Raw genomic sequence first — 27,206 nt, forward strand, 5'->3', positions numbered from 1 at the left:
AATCAACAAAGAAAATTAATCTGAACAACACTACACTAAATGTATAGTATAGGCTGCTACACCATTCTGTATCAAGAATATAATCATTTGAAATCACAACACAACACAAGAAGGCTGGAGATGGCTGCTTCTCCGGAGACATGGATTGGATTCCCAGTACCAGTATTGTTCACAACTGTAACTACAGGTCCAGGGGATTCTACACCCACTTCTGGCCTCTCAGGCACTGAATACATACAAATGATTCATACACATGGAGAAAACACCCATACACACAAAATAAAAATAATTTAAAAAACACTACAACACAAGAGCCAATGAGATGACTCACTGGGTAAAGAACCACGTTTACGCCTGTGGTAGGAGAAGAACGACTCCCACAGGATGTTCCCTGATCTCCACAAGCACACCCTGGTGCACACATAAACACACAAAATAAATAAATGGATATGTAATAAAATCACAACACAGCGACGGGCATGGCGGTGCATCCTTGCAGTGCACTGCTGGGAAGCTAAAGCCAGGGACCACAAGTTTGAGGCCAGCCTGGGAAAACAGCAAGTTAGGCCAGTATAAGCAATATAGAGACCTATCTGGAGGTAGATCACCTGCCCACTAGGTACAAGGAACCCAGTGCAATTGCCAGCATCAGACAAACCATCAACAAAACCCCACAGGCAACAGCTACTGGTAATTGAGCACCTAATTACCTAGGAACCAAGAGAGGTGCATACGTTATGGTTACTCTTCCTAACAGTCTCCAAAAGTCTGAAGTGCACTTCACAATTCACGGCGTGAGAACAAGAAAGGGGTACCTCACACACCCACATCTCGAAGACCCAAATATAAATGGATTTGTCTGGTGCCCAGGTCACACTCAGGCCAATCAGCCAGGAATGGTATATATGGGTCATTCCCAAAGTGCCCTTTTCCAGAACAGGATTCTAGGTGAGCATTGCCAGCAGTTTACCTAGAAAAGACCTCTGGCCACTTCAGCCTAAGGTTCTGTTTTATTTTCATAGAACCAGGAAACGCCACAAAGAATTCTTAAATAGATAGTGACTATTCATGTTTTATATCTATAGATATAGATATAGATATATCTCCCATGAATTGTTGAAAAGGCTAACTTCTTTTATAGGTCCAGAGTAAGATCCAATGGGTTTTATGCTGGCCTGATGGAGACTGCCTCGCAAGACGGCAGAGCCCAGGAAGAAGCTTGTGCTTCCAGGTTGCTCACCGAGCACTTTCACCCTCTTCCTCCTGATGGCCAAAGGTCAACTGCTTATTACCCCAAAGCTATGCATACAGCTTGTGTCCTAGCCTCCCTCCTGAATCAGGAGCCACCCCAGAACCTTAACAGTGGATATAAAATTCTGTTACTGTTAAATGAATCTCAACCCTGTTTCCTTTTAGGATGCTTGAGACAGTGTCATGTAGCCGGGCTGGTTGTGGACTACAGAGCCTCTTGCCTCTGCCTCTCAACTGCTGGGGGGGAGCACATGAGTGGCACTGCCATGCCTGGCTTCAAATCTTTCTTTTCATCCGCACATCACTTAATATTTGGCACCTGCCTTATCCCTTTTGGCAGAACAGAATAAAACACACAGGCGTGTCAGCTAACTCACTTGTGTGGTCCAGCAGCTGGGAGCTGGAGCAGGATTACTTCCCTGAGGGCTATAGAGTGGGACTTGGTCTCAAAGACACCAACACCACCACAAAACAAAACGAACGTCAAATAAACAAACCAACCCAAGCTGTAATCGGCTACTACTGACCTCTAACCTGGCCCTTGCCCAATTACTACTCCTTTAGCAACCACTCTTTAGTTTCCAAATCAATACAAGCATCCTAAGTTCCTTGATGGCAAAGCCAAAAATGGATTCTTTCCAAGAAAAATCTTGAGCCAGGCGTGGTGGCACAGACCTTAGTCCCAGCACTCAGGAGGCAGAAGCAGGTGGATCTCTGAGAGTTTGAGATCAGCCTAGTCTACATAGTAAGTTACAGGGCAGCCAGGGATTCATAGTGAGAGCTTGTCTTACACACAAAACACAAATAATTTAAAATACAGATCTCGAGGGGAGTGGGATAGTGCACTGTACATGTCTTATGTGAACGTCACTTGATTCCAGAAACAACTCAAGGCAGTTTAATTCTTGCAATGTGAGAGTTAGACAGTTAGCTGGTTTGTTTGCTTAATTTATTTATTTATGGATGGGGGAGACATATGCCATATAGCACGCATGTGGAGGTCAAATTTCCACTTCCACTATGTGGGTCCCAGGGATCAAACTCAAGTTATCAGGCTTGGAAGCAAACACCTTTTACCTACAGAACCATCTCATTGGCCACTGCAGACAGCGTACACTCAAAGAACTCAAAAGTGGAAAAAAAAAAAAAAAAAGTACATATGAAGATCAATTGAGAACCAATGCTTGCATAATTCTTTCCACGTGTGGAAGTAATAAAAAAGGACAAAGGAGGAAGAAATATGACCAAAACACTTAATTGGAATGCAGACAGCGGTAAATAAAACACATGTTCAACATACATGGCCCTGGGTTCAATCCCCAGCAACAACAAAAGAAACAAAGAAACAAAAAACTAACAGAATCTTTCCTTTTTAAACGTATTACTATTCTGTTAGCATGTATAATGTATGTGTGGGGGTTTGCACACCACGGCTTACATACGGAGGTCAGAGGGCGACTCTGGTCCTCAGCAGTGCTCAGCAACCACCTTTACCTGCTGAGCCATCTTGCTGGCCCTTAAAAACAAGAAAACTTTCCTTTTTCCAAGAGATGCTTACAAGTATCTATTTAACAAGTAGGTTTATTTACTTCCTCCAGAATATAACACTTAAATCATATGTTTTCATAAAGAAATAATAAGCAGCTACACATAACAAACTGTGTTAGAAAACGCACAGTGTTACAGAAAAATGTTAAGCACTGAAATAATCCACAAGCAGAATGCAAACACATAGTCCCACATTCACACATACAATCATTGTCCTCAAAGCAAACATAACTGGGAAAAAGACAAATATTTGCCCAAACTTTAGTAATGATTACCTAGGGGCAGGGTCCCATAATAGATGTTTAATATATAACTCTGCAAAGCTTTCTGTGGGTTCCAAATGTTCAGTCAGCCACAGACACTTCCTTAAAGATGAAGAAGTCAGAGGCACCGTGTACACTGTTCTAGTGAACGATCCGTCAGTATACATACCTGGAACTGAATGAGTGGATGCTCTCCAAACACATACTCCACTCTGCCGCTGACTTGTAGCACACAGTCATAGGGGCTAGCTTCATCTTCCCTGCCGTGAATTGTCAAGCGTTTCTGGATTGCCAATTCATTTATTTTTATAGGAGTCAAATTGGGAGACACTTGAAAACTAAATACATCCTAAAAAGAGAGAAGGTAGAAAATGTGACACATTTTATGCTTGGCTAGAAAACACAATTGTGCTCAAAGTTTGTAACAATATGTACAGTGATAAATGTGTGTATAGACATCCTTTGTGCTCTATAGTCCAGTAAAATGTTCTATATGCTAAATATGAACACACATATAATTTGTTTTCTGATAATTTGCAAGTCGTGTTCCTGTATTCTGAGGGTCACAGCTCCCAAGTTAAAATTAATATTTAGCTAAAGTTGCTTGCATGGTGGCATTCTCCTATAATCCCATCATTTGGGAGGTGGAGCCAGGGGATCAGGAGTTCAGGGCCAGCCTGGATACTTTTGATCTGTATACTAAGTTCATTCTTTTGAGGAATACACTGGTCATTTAAAAAAAAAATTATTCCTTGAGGTGTCTCCTGGTTTTATGAAAATAAAACAATGTGATATATATGATGGTTTACTATTTCTTCATGCAAACAAATTATTTAAATGCCATAATCATTGGTTCTGTTTCAAAGACAAAAGGCCCACACCAAAAATTAGCTGAAGTTTACTATCAGGTAATAGGCCAATAGGATAGTGTCCTATTAATTATTACAAAAACTGGGGCTAGGGGTGAAGCTCAGCAGCAGCCCACTGGCCTATCATGACCGCCTGGTTGTTTCTTATTGTTGCTGTTTGTTTTGTTTTATTTTCAGTTTTAGACACAGAGTTTCTCTGTGTAGCCCTGGCTCCTGGAAATAGCTCTGTAAACCAGTCTGGTTCCAAACTCAACAAGATTCATCTTCTTCTGCCTCTGGAATTAAAAATGTGTACCACTAGACCATGGCCTGGGTTCTGATTTCCAGCACAGAGTGGGGGGGGGGGGGCGGGGGGGGTGTCTGTATTGGTAATTGGTAAGAAAAGATCCATACCTTATTACTGATTAAGCCATATATTAATGAGTTCTGTCCAATTTTATAAACATGAAGGAAGGGAGGGAGGGAAGGAAGGAGTGGGGTGTGTGTGTGTGTGTGTGTGTGTGTGTGTGTGTGTGTGTGTGTGAATGCTGCTGGGGATTGAACCTATGGCTGTGTGTATACTAAGTAAATGCCCTACTTCTGAGCTATACAAACAAACATCAACCAAAACAATAACAGGGGTTAGAGCTATGGTTTAAGTGTTTGCCTGGCAGGCATGAAGCTATGAGTTCAAACCTCAGAGATGCATAAGCCAGGCTAATGCCAGCACTGGGGACAAGGAAACAGGGAGATCAAAAGTTAATAGCCTTTCACGATACCTATGTGGAAAAAATAATAAAGGTAAGAAAACGGGGGGGGGGGGGAGATTATGTTGACTAGAGTTTTCTTTTTCTCTCCTGTTTAAAATATCTGGAGATGGTTGAGCAGATAAGAGCACTCACTGGCTGCTCTTCCAGAGGACCTGGGTTCAATTCCCAGCACCACATGGCAGCTCACAGCTGTCTGTAACTGCAGTTCTGGGGGATCCAACCTCCTCTGGCCTCTGTGGACATCAGGTATACATGTAGTGCACATACATATTTGCAAGCAAATCACTCATACACACACAATGAAATAAAATTAAAACATCTCTAAATTTTTTCATTCTTTTACAACTGTAAAAAGCAATTAAGCAGTTCAGTTTGATAACTCATTTCTATACTATTATAACTCATCGAAAAATGTTTGTACAAAGGTTTTTGTTAGATAGTCCTATGTAATTATAAACTAAGTCCATCCCTCTACAAGCTTGTTTTCGTTTTTTTGTTTGGTTTTTTGTTTTTTGTTTTTGTTTTTGCAGTAGTGCTTTCTAAGCAAGAAGCACCTCCAAGAACGGAGCAGCAGCTGGAAAAATCAGAGACTAATTACCAAATAATAATAATCAAACACTACCTGGCTATTTTCAAAGTGCACAGCCACGATCAGCTTCCCTCCATAAAGTTTATCTTCCAAGTTCTCCAGGACAGACGGCTCATGCTCGGGTGGGTACGTGTGCTTTAACCAGTCAATCCAAGACAAACCCACTAAAGACTGGATCTTGTCCTCACTGAATTTGCGCATTTTTCTTCTAAATTCATTCACTTCAGGATCCTTCAAAGCATCAAATTCATGAAGACCTAAAGAAATTTTATAAAGATGTCTTTTTTTAGTAGCTAATAATAATTAAAAAAAAAAAAACACAAAATGTCTTCAATACAAACTAACTTGGATATTCGTCTTTTACCAAGCAGACAAAAGGATGACCAACACAGGCAAAATGAGTCTCATGTATAAAAATACACATGCTGCTGCATCTCTAAAACATACAGATTGCAATATTATATAGAAATATAGCTGGGTTATCAGTGTCACAACCATCAAAACTGGGCAGGAAGCACACCTGTAATACTGGTAAAATTTTGGGGTGGAGGCAGGAGAGCTGCTACAAGTTTCAGGACAGCCAGAGCCACAGAGTAAGCACATATAGACTCATAAAAGTAGAAATGTATAATAAAAAATGAAATTCATAATACACAATCTAAAACCATACGATGAAAGAGCCATAGATTTTCCTGGATAGTCTTACACCTGTTAAAAAATACATTATTGTAAATTAGCTATGAATGACCTATATTTTTAGTAGAAACATTTGGACTCCTAGAAGGTTGTCCAACCAGCCATATAATGCCCCAGGATAGTTATGAATGTGTCCTAACACAAAAATTACTGAATAATTTGGGAGGTGGTAACTTTTACATGGTTCTTGACCATGAACTCTGTAGATGATAATATCATATTGTCTAAACTGGGAGTTTTAGAGTGCACTGCTAACATTCTTCTGTTGATGGATAATAGGTTCTAAAGGGCAGGAAGCAGAAATGGGTACCCAGTAACAAAAACAAAGTCTTTACTACAATGTCTAATTCACCTCTTTTTGTGTGGTTTGGGGGTATGGGTGAGTATGTGAGACAGGATTTTATCACATGGCCAGGCTGCTCTCAAATTCAAATTCAAGGCCATCCTCATGTCTTGGCCTGACTGCTAAAACTGCTAGATGCACCACCATACCCAGCTCTAAAATACTTTTTAAATGTCTCTAAATTGTCTACCTGTCTCACTTTCTACAGCCATTAACCTAATCCTAGCCCACAGCATCTCTCCTTCAGGTGACTAACACAACTTTTTCACAGATTCCTTATTACTTGAAGCCTTTTAAAAAGTTACATACGTTTATTTGTTTGGTGAAAGGGCAGACATGCATGCACACACACAACAGAAGACAGTTTGTGGGAGTCGGTCTCTCCTTCGACCTTGTGGGTACCAGGAATCAACCTTAGGCTGTGGGCCCTAGTATCCAGTGCCTTCCTCTCTAAGCAGCCTCGCCAGCCTTCCACTTGAAGGCCTCACCTCTCCCATCTTACAGTCTGAAAAAGCTTTCTGAAACGCAAATCTGGTCATGTTACTTCCCATCTGAATTCTTTCAACAGAAAATCTCCCAGAATGGGGCTGGAGAGATGGCTCAGCTGCTAAGAGGGACGGAGTTTGCATACGACACCTACTTTGGGGAGCTCACAACTACCTGTGACTCCAGCTCCAGAGAACCTGACGCCCTCTGTTGGTCTCCACCGGCACCTGCACTCTCATGCACATACCCAAACACAATCACATAATTTAAGAATGAAAATAAACTTTTTTTTTTTTAATTTCCCAGGGAACAGAGTGAGACAAGGGTCTAAGCCACTAACTGGGCCAAGAGAATGTTCACAGAACCCAACGAAGATGAACTCCAGAGGACTAAGGCAGTACTCCAGTCCTCAGCTTTCAGCACATGGGCCTCCAGATGTTACTATCCTATTTGGAAAGGGTTTCTTGTATGAATGTTTAACTTTTGTCCATTCACTTGAATTATCAGGAGGAAAAAAATCCCAGCTGAACCAAGATAAAAATTAATCCTTCTACAATGATGAACATCCCGGGTCCATTTGCTCCACCAAAATTACAAATGGAATTTAAGGCATCATAGCAGATTCAGTATCTTCCAGTCTTTCAAGCTCAAACACTTCACTAGACCTGAGGGGGTAATGGTGGGACCGTTGGTTTTGAAGATAATCTCGATGACCCATCACAAAGTGAACCAACCACTGGGACAAACAGGCTTCTCTGAGGAACAGAAACTGTCCACTGTAAAGAAGCGGGCTGCTCAGTCTTTTCTTATAATGACACATGAAAAGGAACTGGGGAGTGGAGGGGTTCCCAAAGCTTAGTAGAAAATAGAACTTCTCTGGGTGATTTTCCCTGCTCTGAGCTACTGTGTACCTAAATAGTCTGCTACTTATCCTGTGGTCTCTTTCAACAACCATTATCAATTCTCGTTATTCTTTGAGAAGGCCGTCTTCAGATCCCATTCCCTTTTGCTCACCTTTCCTGTAACCCCTTCACCTGCAAAACTCTTCAGCACAAACACCTGTTTAGAATCACACTCTCCAAGCAGCCTTCCGACTTACCAATACACTTGAGACAGCACCTTGTGACTTGGCAGTGTACTTACTGCATTCTAATTGTCTGCTTACTGATCCATTATTTCCCACAGTGAGTTCCGTACAGCTCAGCTATAGTTCCAGGTATAAAGATTCAACACATACTGAAGAATGGAAATCACTACTGATCTGGCAATGATTTCTTCTTTACCGTGTATGTGTGAGGGTGTATGCACATATGTGGACACATATGTATGTGGGGGGCGGCAGACAATTTCAGGTGTTGTTCTCAGCAACAACCTCTACCTTCCTCTGAGACAGGACCTGTCACTGCTCTGGAGCTCACTAATTGGTTTGGCCTGGGTAACAAGCCCCCATGATCCTCTCGTCTCTGTCTCCTGAGTGCTGGGATTACAAGCATTTGCTCACCGTTTTGTTGTTTGTTTGTTGAAACAGCTCTCTATGTAGTTAGTCCTGGCTGTCCTAGAACTTGCTATGTAGACCAAGTTGACCTCAAACTCACAGAGATCCTCCTTCCATGCCTCTGCCTCCCAGTGCTAGGATTAAAGGCATGCACCACCACACCTGTCCTATGTATATACTTTTTATGAAAGTAATGCTGCATGAATTTTGAGAACCACTACAGAAATCTTTCAAAAATAAAATGTGGTGGCCAGTGAGATGGCTTGGTAAGTAAAGGTGCTTGCCACCAAGGCCGATGGCCTGATTTTGATTCCTGGAACCCACATGGTAGAAGGAGAGAATGGATCCCCACAACTTGTTCTCTGACCTCTACAAACAAGCATACACATAAATAAATGTCAAAAAAATGCACATGTGCACTGTGCACTCATGAATCCACATGTAACAATAAAAATGTAATATTTTAAAAATCAGAGGCTAAGGCTAAGCATGGTGGCAAAAGCAGGTGGATTTCTCTGAGTCCAAGACCAACCAGCGTGTTTTACATAGTAAGTTCCTGCTTACTCTGGCCTACTCTGGCCAGAAGGACATAGTGAGACTCTGTCTTTTAAAAAATTATTATTATCACTATTACTATTTTGTAAATGAAAAAAATAATTTTCTATGCCAGGCGGTGGTAGCACATGCCTTTATTTCCAGCACTCAGGAGGCAGAGGCAGGGGGGTCTTTTTTTTAGTTCAAGGCCAGCCTGGTCTACAAAGCAAGTTCCAGGACAACCAGGGCTACACAGAAAAACTCAGTCTCAAAAAAAAGAATTAGTTTTCTACACGGGAGTCTTGCTAGGGAAAGAAACTACTATTAAGGGAAGGCCCCATGCCCAGCAGTAAATGGCCAACATAAAACAAACTCAGGGGCATCTTTATCCTTGGAGGTTCTTTGTTGTGTCAGGCTTTTTAAAAAAGCCTTAGAGGTCCTTTGTGTGTATTTTATGGGATTCTCGTGGGTGGTAGCATGTGTCTCTGTGTTTATATGTGTTTCTTGAGCTTTTTCTTTGGCTCTTTTCCTTCTGTTTGTTTTATCCTATTCCAATTGGTTTATTATATATTTTATTATTATCCTTTAGATACCTTTTTGTTTTCTAACAAGACAGAAAGGGGGTGGCTTTGGATGGGAGGGAGGTGGGGAGGATCTGGGAGGAGTGTGGGGACATAATTAGAATATATTATATGAAAAAAATCTACTTCATTAAAATACAATTAATTCTTTAAAAACTTTAAAAATTATAAAAATAAATAAAAGTTTGGGGCTGCAGAATGACTCAGAAATAATGAGCTTGCCTAGCCTTCATGGGGCTTTGAGTCTGATGCCTGTCGGATGCCAGGGCTAGCACTGAAAGGAAAAACAGATGCCATTAATAGCTTAGGCTAAGTAATTTAAGTTTAAACGTAATTTTCTAATATACCTTCTCCTAGGAAAATGATAGAAAACAGTGTATGATATATGGACAAATATTAATTACATTTAAAAAGCATGAGAAAAGTTTGGTCACACTAAAAATATTACTAAACTCCTACATACTGCCAGGCAAGCTGGCAAGTGACCAGTCTGTCAGCACTAGTGACTGTGGCGATGGGAGGCTCACTCAAGCCAAGAGTTGAGACCAGCCTGGGCAAGATACTTAACCCAGTCTCAAACAAACCAAACCCCAAAACCTGGTTAGGGGAGGGTTGCTGTGTGATAAGGAAGCTGGAGACTGAACCCAGGGCCTGCCACAATTCAAGCCAGTGTTCTACCATGGGGCTACAGTCACAGCTCCCTTCTGAAATGTTTATTCTGAGACAAGGTCTCACCAAGTTGCAAGGCAGCCTTAAGGCTTCAACTTGTGATCTTCCTTCCCTGGCCTCTCAAGCATCTGTGATTACAAAGCTCCGAAACCAGACCCAGCTCAAACATTCATTCAGACTGCTGATAAAACCCATCTGGCTGTGATTCCATTTTACAGGGTGCTGTAGAAAATAATGCAGGGGAGCATGCACTTTCAAGATGGGGGGCAGTCAGAGCACAAACAGTAACTTCATAAATAATTATTTAGAATAAACTGTAAAGAAAATGTCAAGCACATCACCCTAGAGGAAACGGTATTTTTAGCCTGCTCAGGGCAGTTCTGCTGTAAAAGTTCTATTGTTTTCTTTGGACAGAGGAGGCAGCAACCTTGTTCCTGAAGTTAAACTGAAGTAATTGTTTATTGTTTTCTCAGGAGGCATGACCTCACCCAGCCCTGGATATAGCCATTATGGACAGAACAGCAACTGCCGGCACCGACCCCTTAGGTATGAAGAGTGAGGACTTGTTCTAAAGCACAGACTTCCTTCATAAAAACTACCTTTCAGCATAGGAGCTTAAAGAATTGCCAGATCTGCTAACACGTAAAATTTATAAAACAGCTGAGAGCACATGAACTGCTTACTTTGTGCCACAAATACTGTTTTTATCTTGGTCAACCTGCAGAGCACACTACACAAAATGCAGATGCAATAAGCCACAAGATACTGCATGGAATGCAGCACCGAATGCTTTACATCAGACCCTGATGCTGTAGTGGGGTAAAGGCTGCCAGATGAGAAGACACAACACTCCACTCAACCACACTCAGAGAGATCCTGAAGACATGTTTCAGCAACCATATCCTATGTAATATTTGTATTTCCTATATTTTTATTTACTAAATTTGGTGAGCTTAGGTACAGTTAGTGGTAGCTAGTTAATTCACATCTGAGATTAAAATGACCATTAAGAGCAACCAAAGTTTGGGCCTACAGGATGGCTCAGTGGATAAAGATGCTGACCATCAAGGCTGAAGACCGGAGTTCAATCACATGCATGCATGCAATCACCCAAATAAATAAATAAATAAATGTAATTAAAAAAATTTTGGGGTGCCAGGAAAGCACCATACTAAGTTATCCAATCCCCCAAAGAAAAGCTAACTTAAAGGGGGTGATACTATATTATGCTACTGTAGTGAATCTCGCCAAAGCAGATAGTCAAATCCAAAAAGCTCCAGGGGACTTTCTGATTTGGGATTAATCTTAAGGCACATCCTTAGTAACCCCGTGTAGCTCCTAAATCAGATCAGCACTTTCTCTAAAGTATTGACAGACATTAAATCTTGTCTGCTAAGATTTCTATAGCAAGAGACAATTAATTCCTCTATGTTCTTAACTTTCTCCAGAATTTCTTTTCTTTCTTTTTTTTTAAATTTTATATATATATATATATATATATATATATATATATATATATATATATATATATATTTTTTTTAGACAGGGTCTTGTGTAGCCCTTGGCTAGCCTTCAACTAGCTGAGGATGATTTTGAACCCCTGACCCTTCCAGCATGAGCACTCTGCCCCTTATTGTTTGTTTGCTTGAATGGAGCCCAGGGATTCATAAATCATCAACCAGCCCCTAGAAATAATTTTCAAGGAATCATGGATATATCTTTACTTGATACAAAGATAACTTCTAATTAAAAATAACCAGTAAAAGAGCAAAACTTTGCCAAGAACATGAATTAGTTTATAGAAATATCGATCAACTTACGGTCTTAATTGGTAAACAATAAGTTCATATTATAGGGGATTATGGGTAGTTTATAAAATTAAAACAAAAATCATCTCTTAGGAAAGGGTTTCTCAACCAAGTAAGGTAATGCATGCCTCCAATATCTGAACCCACGTGGCTGAGGCAGGATGGCAATTTCAACCTATCTGTTTGAGACAGGGTTTCACTATGTATCCCTGGCTGGCCTATACCATGCTGTGTAGACCAGTCTGGCCTCTAAGAGTGCTGGAATTAAAGGTATGCATCATCACTCATCGCTTCAGTGGACAACAATTTCAAGACCTCGCCTTGAAACAGAAACCAATCTGGGCCATTATATAAGACCATGTAGTGGGGAAATTCTCAAATTATCTGAGATAAAGAAACAATTATTTTTTTCCCATTAATTGAAGACCAATATTTTTGTAAATAAAAATAAATCAATAATACAGAAAAAGACATATAAAATGCAAGCCCTTGGGTGCTGTGGCAAGATCAGATTGCTAGAGATGTGTCTAAACATTCAACCTTCAGTTCTCACAGAGCTTATTCTCAAACCCTGAACATATTAATATTAGTCCACGACAAAATGTTGAAAATAGTATCTTAGAATATAGTTACATGTTAACACACAGAACAAAGATAAAGGTGAGACTTCATACTGAAAACTTTTAAATTACCTTTTCCTATAAGGACTCCAATCTTTGAGTCCAATTTTTCTGCTGGGTCACAACTTCTAGTCACTAGTTTTAGAACTGGAAGAAAAGGTCTGACATCACAAAGTCTTCGAGTTTCATCTTCAAGTTCCTCATATACAGCAGTCTGGTTCACACACGCAAACATGTAGGAGTCAATGTCCATAAGGAGGTTAAACATTGGGTAATTGTGAACTTGCTTCCATAGCATCTGCAGGGAAAAACAGTAAGACATGATCTGGAATACTGGCACATGTACACAAAGATAAACACACAAGGATGCCCACTGCCACGGTTTGCAAAGAGTCAAAACTCACGGGGCTAAAGATGACTCAGCAAGTGAGAAGATCCCCTGAGAGGTGGTGGCGGCGCACGCCTTTAATCCCAGCACTTAGAGGCGAGGACAGGCGGATCTCTGTGAGTTCCAGGCCAGCCTGGTCTTCAGGGCAAGTTCCAGGACAGGCAGTGAGAGAGAACCTGAGGGGACTAACAGTGAGGTGGCGAAACACTGGCTGTTCTTTCAGGATCGCAGTTCAAGTACCAGCGCCCATACTACAACTCACAACCATCTGAAACTCCAGTCCCAGAGGATCTGACGCCCTCTTCTGGTCTTTGCAGACACTGCAAGCATATCATACATAGACATGCATGCAGGCAATACCCATAAATAAACATTTGGAAAAAGTCACTGCAAGCATATCATACATAGACATGCATGCAGGCAATACCCATCTCTATGAGTCAGAACTCAGAGAAGCTACATGTTTAGCGGTAAGAACCTGTCAATTGGATTACAGATTATAATAAACTAATGAAAACAGAAATAAAAACCTGACTGGAAGCAGGTGGTGGTGGTATATGCCTTTAATCCTAGCACTCAGAAGCAGAGGTAGGTGGAGCTCTGGTTTTAAGTTCAGCCTGGTCTAAAGAGCAGGACAACACAACAAAACAAAAACTGACTTGGAAATTTACGCCATATAGACCAATGATTCTCTTTTTTTTTTGGTGGGGTGGTGGTGGTGGTTATAAGTTGATAGGTAGACAGGGTCTCAAACTGTAGCTCAGGCTGTCCTGGAAAACACACACACACACACACACACACACACACACACACACACACACACACACAGCCTAGGTGGGCCTCAAACGTACAGTAATCTAGATCCTCCTCCCAAGTCTGACTATAGACATGAACAAGCATACCTGGCAAAGCTTGTTTGTTTTCCTTGGCCATTCTTTTTAAACAAATGTTGTACACATTGTATTGGTAAGTTGTCGTGTGCTATTTGAGATCACTGAGAAGTTGGCTCTGGAAGCTATTCCCTATTTCAGACCCAAACCTGTTTGTCTTAAATGTATCTTCTAGAGCCCTTGTCCAGGGATGGGAGGGCCACCTAACTCAGAGATGGAGAGAAGAGCAAAACAGCCCAAGAGTGAAAAACACTGTGTTCTTGAGAACAGCTAGAAGATGAACTATTCCTACCCTTGAGGTGGCTGCCGGGAAAACAGAGTGAGAAATTCAACCACGGGAAGCTCATCCATGAGGCAGCTCATCCATCAGAACTCCCACTGACCGCCTTGGCTTCCCCATCTGGTTCCTGCTGGATGTTTGGATGCCCCGATTTGATGAGGTTTTGCTATCTATCTGCTACTTGCTATTTGTTCTTTTACCTTTGTTTGCTATATACTTAATAAGCTCATTCATTCAAAACCAAAACTATAGCTATTGTAGATCATTCTCCTGACCATATGAAACAGTAAATTAAAACTGCTTAGTTATATAGGGAATTGTTCTGCATTCCTATGTAATATAACACAGAACACAAAATATGCAAAGAAACTGCCCATGAAGATTAAGAAACAATGATATTTAACATTCCTAAAAACAACTTTAAATCAAAAAACAAAACTGAACAGAGTATGATGGTGAAATGGGCCTGTAATCCCAACACTTGAGGCAGAGTCAGGAGGATCAGAAGTTCAAGGCTACATCCTCTACTATACAAGTTCAAAGCCTGCCTAAGCTACAAGAAACTCTAAAAATGTCCTAAATTGTAAATCTTAATATCATACATATTTCATCATTTTTTAAAAATTGGAGAGTACCAATAGTTAACTCAATGTCAGGCAAGGTCAGATGTCCTACTTGTCACTGACTATAAAAACAAAGAAAATTGGTGTGGTGGTGTACACCTGTGATCCAGTGCTTGGGTGGAGACAGGAGAACAGTGAAGGTCATCCTCAACCACACAGTAAGTAGAGACCAGCCTGGCTACATGAAACCCTGTATCAAAACTAAAAACAGACAAACAGCCAGGCATGGTAGCACATGCCTTTAATGCCAGTACTGGGGGAGGTGGAGGCAGGTGGATCTCTGTGAGTCTGAGGACAACCCGAGCTATATAATAGAGACACTGACTCAAAACGGACAGACACACAGACACTCAGCAGCGATGCAGTGGCTAAATTCTGTATTTTCTTTTTTCTTCAGAAATTATAGTTTTAGAATTCTCATGTATTGGGGGCTGGAGAGATGGCTCAGTGGTTAAGAGCATTGACTGCTCTTCCAGAGGACCCAGGTTCAATTCCCAGCAACCACATGGCAGCTCAAAACCATCTATCTGTAACTCCAGTTCCAGGAGATCTGACACCCTCACACAGACATACATTCAGGCAAAAGAACAACGCATGTAATTTTAAAAAATCATTAAAAAATTCTCATGCATCAATTATTATAAAGTATATTTCACAACTTTTCTGATCTTATTGTGCAACTTTCCATTTAGTCAAAGTTGAATCATGTAATTTAATGAGACTTTTTCCCCCAAACATCTGTGTTTTAGATGTAGTTCCTGGTGAACTTTCCTCATGCTTAGTCTTATAATAAATGCACCGTAGAGAGCAGACAAGGTGATTCAATGGATAAAGGCCCTTGATGCCAACTCTTACGACTGAGTTCAACCACCAGAACCCACAGATGAAAGGAAAACAACTCCTGTGACCTCCACGTGTGCACAGTGGTACATGCATACACAGCCACACACACAAGAACACACACACACATACACACACACCATACACGTAAAAATAAATAATCGCCGCTGAGGAGGCCCTCAGGACAATTAGCAATGCCTGCTGTAAAGGTTCTAAGTGTTTTGCTTTAGACTTGCAATGAACCGGGTTTTAGGATCCAGAGTACATGACCTTGGGCAGGGCCTCATGCCTCTCCCCAGACATTTCCTCGGAATCTCAAACAACTGTTAACTGTGTTTACAGTGAAGATATGCTAGCTTCCTGCATCCCTGTGATCTAGACTTTCCCTTATCAACTGTAGTCCCTCCCGCCAGGTGCACCCGTCTCCCACAGGATCCATCTGGTGATCTTATTTTAATCGTCATTAGCGACAATTAAAAGAAAGAGCCCTCCAGGTCTTAAACTGTATATGTGACTGTTGTTAAAAATAACATTAACAGTATTCTTATCTTCAAGAAGCCCACAAGCAGCTGGGCAGTGGTGGCCCAGGCCTTTAATCCCAGCACTCAGAGACAGAGGCAAGCAGATCTCTATGAGTTCAAGGCTAGCCTGGTGAGTGAGTGAGTTCCAAGATAGCCAGGGATACACTGAGAAATCCTGTCTCGAAAAACCAAAAAGAAGCCCGAAAGCATCTTTGTCAAGCATGGTGGCACATACCTTTAATCCCCCATTTGGGTAACAGAAGAAGATTTCTGTGGCATTTAAAGCCAGCCTACTCTATAGAGCAAGCTCCAGGCCACCCAAGGCTATATAGTGAGACCCTGTCTTAAAGCCTATACAGTCTTTATTAAATCCCAACTCTGGAACAGGAGAGATGGTTGAGTAGCTTCAGTTGGGTCCCCAGAACCCACATGGTGGAAGGACAGAACCAACACCCACAAATTGTCCCCTAGGACCAGAGTTTGATTCCCAGTACCCACTTGTTAGTTCACAACATCTATAAAGGGTCTCGAGGGATCTGATGCCCTCTTCTGGCCACCACACACACTACACACACATGCAGGTAGTCATACACATAAAATAATTTTTTTTTTAAAATTAGGGCAAGTTCCTTGTGCTACTTCACTCAGCAGAGTAGGGAGCTGTGCCTGTCTCCTCACAACCGACATCAGCACTTGGGAGGCTGAGGCAGGAAGTTGGCTATAAGTTCTAGGCCAGACCAGTAAGGGGCAAGCCATGCCAGTAAGAAAAGACTTTGTCATCCCCCCTCCAAAAAAAAGAAAGAAAAAGAAAAGGAAAAGGAAAAGAAAGGAAATGATTTCATGTATCAGTTGACTTTTAGTGGAAACTCTTCTCCGGGATCATGACAAGGATGTTGGGGGGGGACAACCAAAACATCACACAGAAGAAAGAAGTGTGACAAGCTCAAAGTCAGGAATTACAGTAGAAAGTGTTCAACTTTCTTGCCCTCCCACAGCAGTGTCTACTAGGTAGCCCAGGCTACCCTTGGATTTACTATGCAGCCAAGGATAGCCTGGGACGCCCCATCCTGCTTCTGTCTTCCACCCCACCCCCAAATCGAGGGCTGCGATTACAGCATGTCACATGACCAGTGTCAATCTTAATGCAGCTTTCACATATGGATCAAAAACAAAGGTGGGAGAATAAACATGTTTATATATAAAAATAGGACATAACAAAAATTTTAAAATGCAGTAGCCTGAAAATTAAACATCTCTCAGCTTTACCAAATGATTTACACAAATATGATTCTTTAATATTTTTCTACTAAGTCACACAGAAAGTAAGCTAAGTCTTGAGAAATCCTAACTAACACATACCTGTTTAATATAAGAAATGGTAGCTTCCCGAGGTACTTCCAACTGGATATAAATCCCAGTGGGCAGAAGGAAATCCACAGATATGGCGCCATCAGATGCAATCTGTGAATCCACTGCCCAGATGTCAAGGATGTCTGCCATAGCAGGAGGCATTATAGAGCTGAAGCACATTCATAACCTCTGGGCCCTGGAAATCAAGTAAAATGGAAAAACAGTCTTTAGTTCATTTTTTACTTAAGACACAACAATCCGACTGGAGAGATGGCTCAGAGGTTAAGAGCACCGACTGATCTTCCAGAGGTCCTGAGTTCAATTCCCAGCAACCACATGGTGGCTCACAACCATCTGTAATGAGATCTGGCAACCTCTTCTGGCCTGCAGTCATACATACTGTATACATAATAAATAAATAAATCTTTAAAAAAAAAAAAAGACACAACAAAACAGGCATGTAGGAACACACTTACAGTCCTAAGCTATTTGGGATGCTGAGGCAGGAAAATCAGTTGAGTCCAAGAGCTAGAACGCTTGCATATAAAGCACAGCAAGACTCTCAGAAAGAAAGTGGAAACCATCAATCTATAATTAGTTCTGTAAAAAAAGATTTTATTTTATGTGTTTGTGTGTCACAGTGTGTATGTGCACCATGTACATGCCTAGTGCTGAGAAAGATCATGGGTGCCCTGGAGCTGGAGTTACAGATGATTTTGAGCTGTTCAGATTGGATGCTGGAAACGAAACTCAGGTTTTCTGTAAGAGCAGCAAATGGTCTTAAACCTCTGACCAGCCCCTATAATTAGTTCTTAATTTCAATATAGATAATAATGTAATAGGACCATTTAAATGTGATTTGTTTTTCTTATTTTAAGTACAGGGCAGGGGGTTCTGTGGAATAATACTTTTGTACACTGTGAATATGTATTACTTTAATTGGTTAATAAAGAAGCTGACTGGCCAATAGCTGAATAGGATAAGGTTAGGCAGGAGAACCAAACTGAGAATGCTGGGAAGAAGAAGGGCGGAGAATGGAGTTGCCAGGAGACACAGAAAGAAGCAAGATGGACATGCCGTACTGAGAAAAGGTAACAAGCCACATGGCAAAGCATAGATAAAAAATATGGGTTAATTGTAAGAGTTGGCTAGTAACAAGCCTGAGCTATTGGCCGAGCATTTAAAATTAATATTAAGACTCTAAGTGGTTATTTGAGAGTGGCTGTGGGGCAGGAAAACTCCGCTCACAGGGGGTATGTGAATGAAGGTCCCCATGGAAGACAAAGGCATAAGATCTTGGAGCTGGAATTACAGGCAGTTATGAGCCACCCAATGTTGTACTGGGAACTGAACCTGGGTCCTCTTGAAGAGTAGCAAGTGTTCTTAACCACCGAACCAATTCTCCAGCCCCCTAAATGTGGTATTTAAAAAAAGCAAAGGGGAGGTCAGAGAGCTGGCTCAGCACCAGGACCTACATGGGAAGAAGAGAACCAATTCCCACAAGTGGTCTTCCTCTAGAGTGCGCGCGTGCGCGCACACTCACACACACGCACACACACACACACACATAAATCTGATTTTAAAAAAATTAAAAATAATCAAATAGCCAGAAAAAGGCAGGCATGGTAGTTATGTCTGTAACCCCACTACTTGGGAGGCTGAAATGGATAATCGTTGAGTTTGAGGACCACCTGGGCTACACGGGAGACCTGGCTTTAAAAAAATAAAAGTACATTAAAAAAGGAAACCAGGGCTGGAGAGATGACCCAGTGGTTGACCCTTTTGCTGCTCTTGTAGAGAACCCAAATTGGATTCCCAGCACCCAGATTGAATGGCTGGAACTCCAGGGGATTCAACACCTCTGCCTTGGTCAGACACACTGACATATATTTAAAAGTAAATACTTAAAAAATAATAAATAAAAAAACTAAAAAAAAGAGGAAGTCACTAGAAATCAATTACTTAAATTCACTTTCAGTCCTCACTATTTAAAGTTTACATAGACAAATGTAGACATTACACTGAGTCAGATTTAAAGATACTCAGCTGTGTGTGGTATCTGCTTACAAGCACATCTGACAGACCTTTAACAACTACTAACAGAGCAACGGCAAAGACAATAAAACTTCCGTAGAGGTTTCCTTGGTTTTGGCTTTGGGGGTCTTACTTGAAACAGGGTCTCCCTATACAGCCCAGGCTAGCCTCAAACTGGAGACCCTTCTGCCTACCATAGAACTAGATAACAAGTGGGTGCCATCACATCCTGCTTTGTAGAGACTTGGTTTGGTTTGATTTAGGGAGGTAGTTGGGGAGGCCAGGATCATGCTTATATTAGCCTAGGCTGGCCCTTGAACTCACAACAATCCTCCTACCTTGATTTTTCAAGTGCTAGAATTACAGGTGTGTTATCACCATGCTCAGAATTTTATTGTTTCAAATGCTGGTGATTAAACCCAGAGCCCTGAATAAATATTCCAAGCAAGCACTACACATAGAGCTATATCCCCAGTACAAGAGAAGATCTTATTATTTAAGAGACAGAGCGTCATGTGATGCGGAGTAGCCTAGAACTCCAGTATCTCTTGCTTCCACCTTTCAAATGCTAGAGTTACAGACTTACACCACCATGCTTGCTCCTATTAGAAATACTTTTAAACTGGATGTGGTGGCTCACCCCTTTAATAACCTAGCACTTTGGAGGCAGAAAACAGGCAGATGCCTGAGTTCAAGCCCAGCTTGGTCTACAGAGGGCTACACAGAGAAACCATGTCTCAAACAAACAAACAAAAAAAGATTTTTAAAACACAACATGATAGCATATGCAATTAATCCCAGCATTCAAGAGGCAGGGGCAGGCAGATCTCTGTGAATTTGAGGCCATCCTGGTCCACAGAGAGAGTTCCAGGACAGCCATAGGTGCATAATAAAGACCTTGTTTCAAAAAGGGCACCCCACCCTCCCCCCAAAAAAAACTAGTGTTGAGTGTGTAGTATACTGGTAGAGGACTTGCCTAGTATTCCTGAAGTTATGAGTTCAAACCCTAGAACTGAACCTCTCATTGCTGCATCCAAATTGAAAGTAAAATGTTTAATTCTCCCTTGTCTTTGAGAGCAAGAGACAAATGCAGAGTCCAGTCTATGAGTCGGAAGCTGTCTTAGGACTGACAGACTCCTCATTTTAAAGGTAAGAAAACTAAAGCCCAAGAGACATCCCTATCCAGGAAGACAGAGGCAGGAGCAGGAGGGTATTGTTTCACTTTCCAAAGCAATTAGCTGTGTTTCCCTTGCCTCCTTTAAAGGAAATGTTCTGCACAGGGCTACCAAGTCTTCAAGATCTTCAATCATTCTATCTTTCTTTCTTTAAGTATGAAAGCATAAGCTCAAACACTGAAAACAAGAGACATTTTTAAAGTATGAAAACTATTTTTCAGGGACGCTCTAGGGTACAGACCACAGCAGGGACAACTAGCCCCACTGAGCCTTTGGACAGTAATTACAGCACACAAGCCGCCATCTGTCCACTGGAGAAAGAGGAAGAGTTGAAAGACCTCCACTTCCCCAGCGACATGCCAGGAAAGCCACTGAATGTCTTTAAATCAGGAGACGGGGGAGACCAGCACACATTTCTGACATGTGTGAACAAGCAACAAGCAAACACTCTGACAAATAATGGAAGAAACTTTGAGAGAGAATGAAAAGAAAATTAAAGAATACTATTTCCTATTTCCACGATAAAATGAGAAGAAAAGCGAGTGCCCACTCTTCTATGTGTGACTTAAGTTTAGAGGGAACCCACTCAGCCTTCCAGGTTCTTATGTCCTGGAAGAAAAAGCTGGCCGGGGAGCACATGGACAGCAACAGAAATAGTTTCTAACAGAGAAAGGCACCCCTGAAACTGAAACACACTAGAAAGCCAGGACAAAAAGCAAATAGCGGGGGTCCCATAGCTCTCCATAGATTGGGCCTTTGAGCATACCATTTTTTCATGTAGCCCTGGTGGTCCAAGGTTTCCTGTCTTCCTCTACCAACTGGATTCTTTACTGTTGACCCAATGCCTCTGTCTAGGCCCTCCTCTCCAGGCACTGGAAGGTGCCGTACACACTGCAGCAAAGGCTCCTTTTGCTACTGCAGCCTCAGGCTTCCTTCAGAGGTAGCATACATGAGGGGATGCAACTAGGGCTCGTTCCTACTCCACTGCTTATTCTGCTCACTACAGTAATCAGCCTTGCTAAAAATGGTTTGCTGTTCTGTGAATGAGTTTTCACTCTGTACCCTAGGCTAGCTCAAACCTGCTGCAATCTCCCTGACTCTCTGTGGCAAAACGACAGAAGGACTACATATAACTGCCACACAGGACTTGAGTGCTTCACTTTAAAATCATTTCATGTGATTCTATAAAAGAGATCTCCCTAAAGTAATTTTTAATTTTTTTCATGTGCACATTGCAAAATGTAAAACAAAAGGTTATTATAAAGTTAAAAAGTCTAATTTTACATGTCATTAGACACATATTTGACTTTTAATTCTATGATTATCACCTTTTTTTTTTTTTTTTTTTTTTTTTTTTTGAGACAGGATCTCTACATAGCCCTGGCTGTCCTGGAACTCTCTATGTAAAGCAGATTGGCCTTGAACTCATAGAAAGCCACCTGCCTCTGCCTCTGGAAATTAAAGGCACATGCCACCATGCCTGACGAATTAACACTTTTTAATGCGGTACAAAACTCACTAATATGGGGCCGAAGGGATGGCTCAGCAGTTAAATGTGCTGGCTGCTCTTCCAAAGGTCCTGAGTTCAATTCCTAGCACCCACAGGGTGGTTCACAACCATCTATAACTGTAGTCCCATGGAATCTGATGCCTTCTTCTAGTGTGCAAATGTACAGACAGGCAAAACACCCATATACATAAAGTAAATAAATTAATAAATAAATCCTTTTAAAAAAAACTCACTAATACTGAACCAGATCCATAGGTATTATTTACTAAAACACAGATGTAGGGGTAGTTGTCTGTGAAGCACCAACCCTAGAAGGCAGCAGATAACTGCTAGGTACCTGCCCTGCCCAGGGCATGGCTGAGATGGAGACCCCTTAAGACCAGAGGTGCATACATGTTCACTCTCTTGGCTACCTCATGATCCTGGATGCTGGATTGCAGACCAAGTCTCCACAGAACTGTGTTGGACTGCACTTCACCTCTCCTGGATTCTGTAACCTATCCCTTTGCTGGTTGTAAGTCACCCCAAAATAAACCTCTTTTGACTATCAGACAAACTACATGGAATTGCCTCATTATTTGCTGCTTTAAACAGTGCCCAACGTGGGACACGAACCCATGACCCTGAGATTAAGACTCTCATGCTGTACAAGCTGAGCTAGCCAAGTAATGGTTATAGGGTTGGGGATGGAAGAAAAAATGGACTCAGTATTTTCTTTTAGAAAAGAAAAGGGGGAATGGATAGGTATAGGATATTAAGGTAGATTATTATATTTACCAGTAAACTAATTCAGTAAAATATCAGCCTTAGATAATTTACACTGATATGGATTCTTGTATATTGATAGAAATGTAAACTATTCTTATATTCCTATTTAAGATCATTTGTATATTGATACAAATACAAAACTATATTTGTTGTATTGTACACATACTCCTACTCCTGTTTGAAATATTTTGTATATTGATACAAATATTATATCTGTCACACTATATGTATGTTCTACCTCTGTTTAGGATATTTTCTATATTGATACATATTTAGGATTATTGTCATATTGCATATTGCACTATACATTCCTACCTCTGTTTAAGCTATTTTGTGTATTGTCACAATTTTGAGGTCATTGTCCTTTTTACCATACATTTGCTTACAGACTGTTTACCTTGTTTACATGAAGCCTTAGTCCTTAAGTTATTTAGGTAAATAAGACTTACAGATTTAGAGTCACCTATGCTTGTCATCTCTATAGTTATATTAGTTAGGCTGACCAGATTTACAGATATATAGGTCAGGTGGACAGGTAGTCTTCAAACACTTCATAGATCTAGAGAATATAGCATTTAAATAACTTAGAATCCTGTTGACATGAGACATGATTGCTCCTGACAGCACTGATTTGATCCAGAGAGAATGTTGGGCTTCTGAAACATTTCCTTTTGGAAGTTTGTCTTCTTCTTGGCACAAAATGGACTACTTGGCAAAGAACTGCCCTTGCCTCGACTGCTGACAGTACAAATACTGTCCCTTCTGAATGAGCGGGACACAAGTGACTACTGAACTCTGCCAAGACAGAGTAAGACAGTCTTTCAAAATACCTGCTTCTGAAAATGATCTGTCAGATACTCTAGGCCTGTCACCAATTTGATTGTACCAACGATGCTGAGAAACTTTAGGTGACTATCCAGGCTGCCAGCTGTCTCTGTCTACTCTCACAAGACTCCCAAAAGTTGCTTGTGTCCTTCTCCTGTTTCTCAGGTATTATTATATTCCTTCTCAGGTTTTTGATGGGATTGAAGACTAACAGTTAAAGTTACAATCTTGTAACTTAGCTAGATCATATTAAGTATTACATTCAGGTTCTTCAGGATAGGACACCTTTTGGAATGAGTTCTGTAACGTGCCATTTACCTATGCTCCAGACTTCTCTGGATTTTAGTATGTGTCTCTTGTATGATGTTGCTCTTGTTGGTTGCACTTCCATTTGTTTATGTTTTTACCCTTTATTTCTCCTTGATAATTATTCCTATTGTATATAATTTTGTGTTAGGCCAGAACTTTCTTCCTTAGACAAAAGGGGGAGATATGGGGGTAGTTGTCTGTGCTTCACCCCTGAAGCACCGCCCCTAGAAGGCAGCGGGTACCTGCCCCTGCCCCGGGGCATGGCTGAGATGGAGACCCCTTAAGACCAGAGGTGCATACATGCTCACTCTCTTGGCTACCTCATGATCCTGGATGCTGGATTGCAGACCAAGTCTCCACAGAACTGCGTTGGACTGCACCTCACCTCTCCTGGATTCTGTAACCTATCCCTTTGCTGGTTGTAAGTCACCCCAAAATAAACCTCTGTTGACTATCATCAGATAAACTGCCTTGTTAGTTGCTGCTTTACACAGTAGGTGTCTATGGGATGACTCATCCCTAACAGGCTTGAGGGCCAGCTGGCCCAAACAAGTAAAAAAGATACTTTCTGAGAGCCAACCTGGGTATGCCTAAGGGCCTTAACAACAGCAGCTGAAACATGATCTGGAAATGACCTTGACCAATGAGAGGCAGCCATGTCACACCAGCAGATACATATTCATCAGACCTCCCCCAGGGTAGGGTAGAGGGTACATAAGGCTTGCCTCTTCCTGAATAAACTGAGCTTGTTGTTTTTACATTCTCCCAGAGTCTGTGTCATTGACTCTGCGCCTACTTGGCCCCCTCCCCCAAAGGGAACAACAGCACAGGACCCTGCCACAGTTGTCTTTTTTCTCTGTGTGACTTTTTCAAAATTTATTATTCTTTGACAATTTCATATGTGTATATAATACAGTTTGGCCACTCTAGCCTCCCTCCTGAGAACCCTCTCCTGATGAACCCCTCTACCCAGCAACACTGTCTTCATGTCTTTCTGTTACGGGGTATTTTTGGTTGGTTGGTGGTTATTGTTGGTTTTGAGACAGAGTTTCTCTGTGTAGCCTTGGCTATCCTGGAACTACCTCTGTAGACCAGGCTAGCCTCAGAGATCTGCCTACCTCTGTCTCCTAAATGCTGGGATTAAAGGCTTGTTCTTTTTGTTCTTTTTTTTTTTTTTTTTTTTTTTAGTGGCCCACTAAGTTTAATTAGTGTTGTTTGCATGAACATGGGTGGAAGGGTATTGACTGGAGCGTGGGCAACTAACTTGCAGCCACTGCTAAAGAAAAAAACTCCCTATCCCCTGGCAACCATGAACTGTCAACAGCTCCTCAGTGATGCTAAGGACTAAGCCCCTCCCCTCAAGAGATCTTTTTGATAATCTGGTTTTCTGGAGACTAGCTGTTACATACTTAAACTATTATAACCTTGAATAAGCTGCTTAATCTCTTTGGCCTTCAGCACTCAGGAGGCAGAAGCAGAAGGAGCTCTTGAGTTGAGGCTAGCCTGGGTCTATATAGCAGGTTCTAGACCAGCCACAGCAATGTAGTCAGACTGTCACAAAAAAAAAAAAAATTAACTGGATTAAATTTTTAAGGTTATACCAAAAAGGTACCTGGAATGGCCCCTGGCATTTAAAAAGCACTAGAAAGAATGTTAGTTTACCTGGGGGCTAAAATTAACAAGACCTGCCATTCTTCAATGAAAGAACAGTGGTGCCTCTCATTCATGCTTCCAGTCATCAGCCCTGATTGCTAGGTGGGAAAGCATTTAGAGCAGTGTTTCTCAGCTCTGTTGTTATTTAATTTCTCTTGGGCAACAATCAGATTGTTAATGGCATGCGATGAGTCTTCGTGATGACATTTTGACTTCATTTGTCACAGAGTTTTCTTTCATTAATTTGAATTTTCTGTTATTACTGTGTTGTACCACTCCTCTGGGATCAAAGGCTGGTGGGGTGTCACTCTGTAGCAGAGTGCAGTGGATTAACAATTCAAAATCAGCTGAAATAAGAAGGCAAAAATTACAAGATAGCAAGCTAGCTCAGCAATGCTGTGCAAGCATGGCAAACTGAGCTTGATCCTAAAACCCACATAAAGGTAGAAAGAGTCTACCCATGGCACCATATAGCACCCAGGCACATACATAATGTTTTTAAAAAGAGAGATCAAAATGAGGAGTATACTTTAAAATTATATTCCTCCTGACCAAAACAAATACAATTTACATAACTACTTTACAATGTTCCAAAACTCAAGATAATGTGATAAAAATGCTCAGAACAAATATAATGGGCTACTACAAAAACTCTTCCTCCAATTACAGGGGCAATGTATCAAGTGAATACGCACAGCAAGGCCACTCCTGCTGCTTATGTACATCCTAGAAATTCTACCTTGGAACACGGGTCTTTCCTTAGTACTACTTATTTGAGGGACAAGTAGTCAATGGCTTTTTGTCCTGTGTGTGAATGAAAGCCATGCAACACGAGTAAGGGTTTTTTTTATTTAGGTTGTTAATCTCTAAGTCAATACACAGAATCAAAAGCAGCCATGCCCTGGTCATGAAGCTGCTAGCATACACTGCAGTCAGTGTGTACTTGTGAAAGACACAATCAAAGGTGACCAAGTCCAAACATAAACATCATCTACTACAGTGTGCCTAAGGAGTTCTTTAAAACAACAACAAATACATCTTACTGGTGTTTAAGCCGTCGCTTACCACCAGACACTACCTTGCCTGGCACAAGGGGTCACATGGTCTTAGAAGATGGAAGATAAGGAGAGCAGGAATAGAGTCCAAGTGGGTTTAACAAAGAAGCAGAGCTAAGCATGGTGGTGCACACCTTTAGTCCCAGCACTTGGGAGGCAGGTATAGATGGATCTCTGTGAGTTCAAGGTCAGCCTGGTCTACACAGAAAAACCCTGTTCCCAAAAAACCAAAACAACCCCAAAAGGCTAGAAAAATCTCAACCAGTATAAAGGAAACTATCCCGAAGTCTCACTGCTTGAGTGCTGGCTTCTGTTTCTCCAGTGGTTGTGTTTGATAGGCTCCTAGGCACGTTTTTGTGAATGTCGGCGAATCTCCCAAGGACTTCTGGTCCTTGTAAGATACTCTCATGGAACTGCTGTGAGAAAGAGTCAAGAGCCTAACTGTACAAGTGCGTAGCGGAGCTAGTGCGTAACCGACAGCCCT

General features: G+C 41.4%; 1 protein-coding gene across 1 annotated transcript in view; it reads right to left on the bottom strand.

The window, feature by feature from the left end:
• Positions 1-27,206, bottom strand: part of Pik3cb (phosphatidylinositol-4,5-bisphosphate 3-kinase catalytic subunit beta) — an 86,356-nt gene that overhangs the window by 50,102 nt on the left and 9,048 nt on the right. Inside the window, exons 2-5 of the mRNA XM_059268422.1 lie at positions 17,403-17,589; positions 12,574-12,799; positions 5,303-5,526; positions 3,232-3,411 (exon numbers count right to left, since the gene is read on the bottom strand). Coding sequence (XP_059124405.1) covers positions 3,232-3,411; positions 5,303-5,526; positions 12,574-12,799; positions 17,403-17,573 — 801 coding nt within the window. The 5' untranslated portion in view covers positions 17,574-17,589. The remainder of the gene's footprint in view (positions 1-3,231; positions 3,412-5,302; positions 5,527-12,573; positions 12,800-17,402; positions 17,590-27,206) is intronic.

Source organism: Peromyscus eremicus, chromosome 7 (genome assembly GCF_949786415.1).
Source record: "Peromyscus eremicus chromosome 7, PerEre_H2_v1, whole genome shotgun sequence".
NCBI lineage: Eukaryota > Metazoa > Chordata > Mammalia > Rodentia > Cricetidae > Peromyscus > Peromyscus eremicus.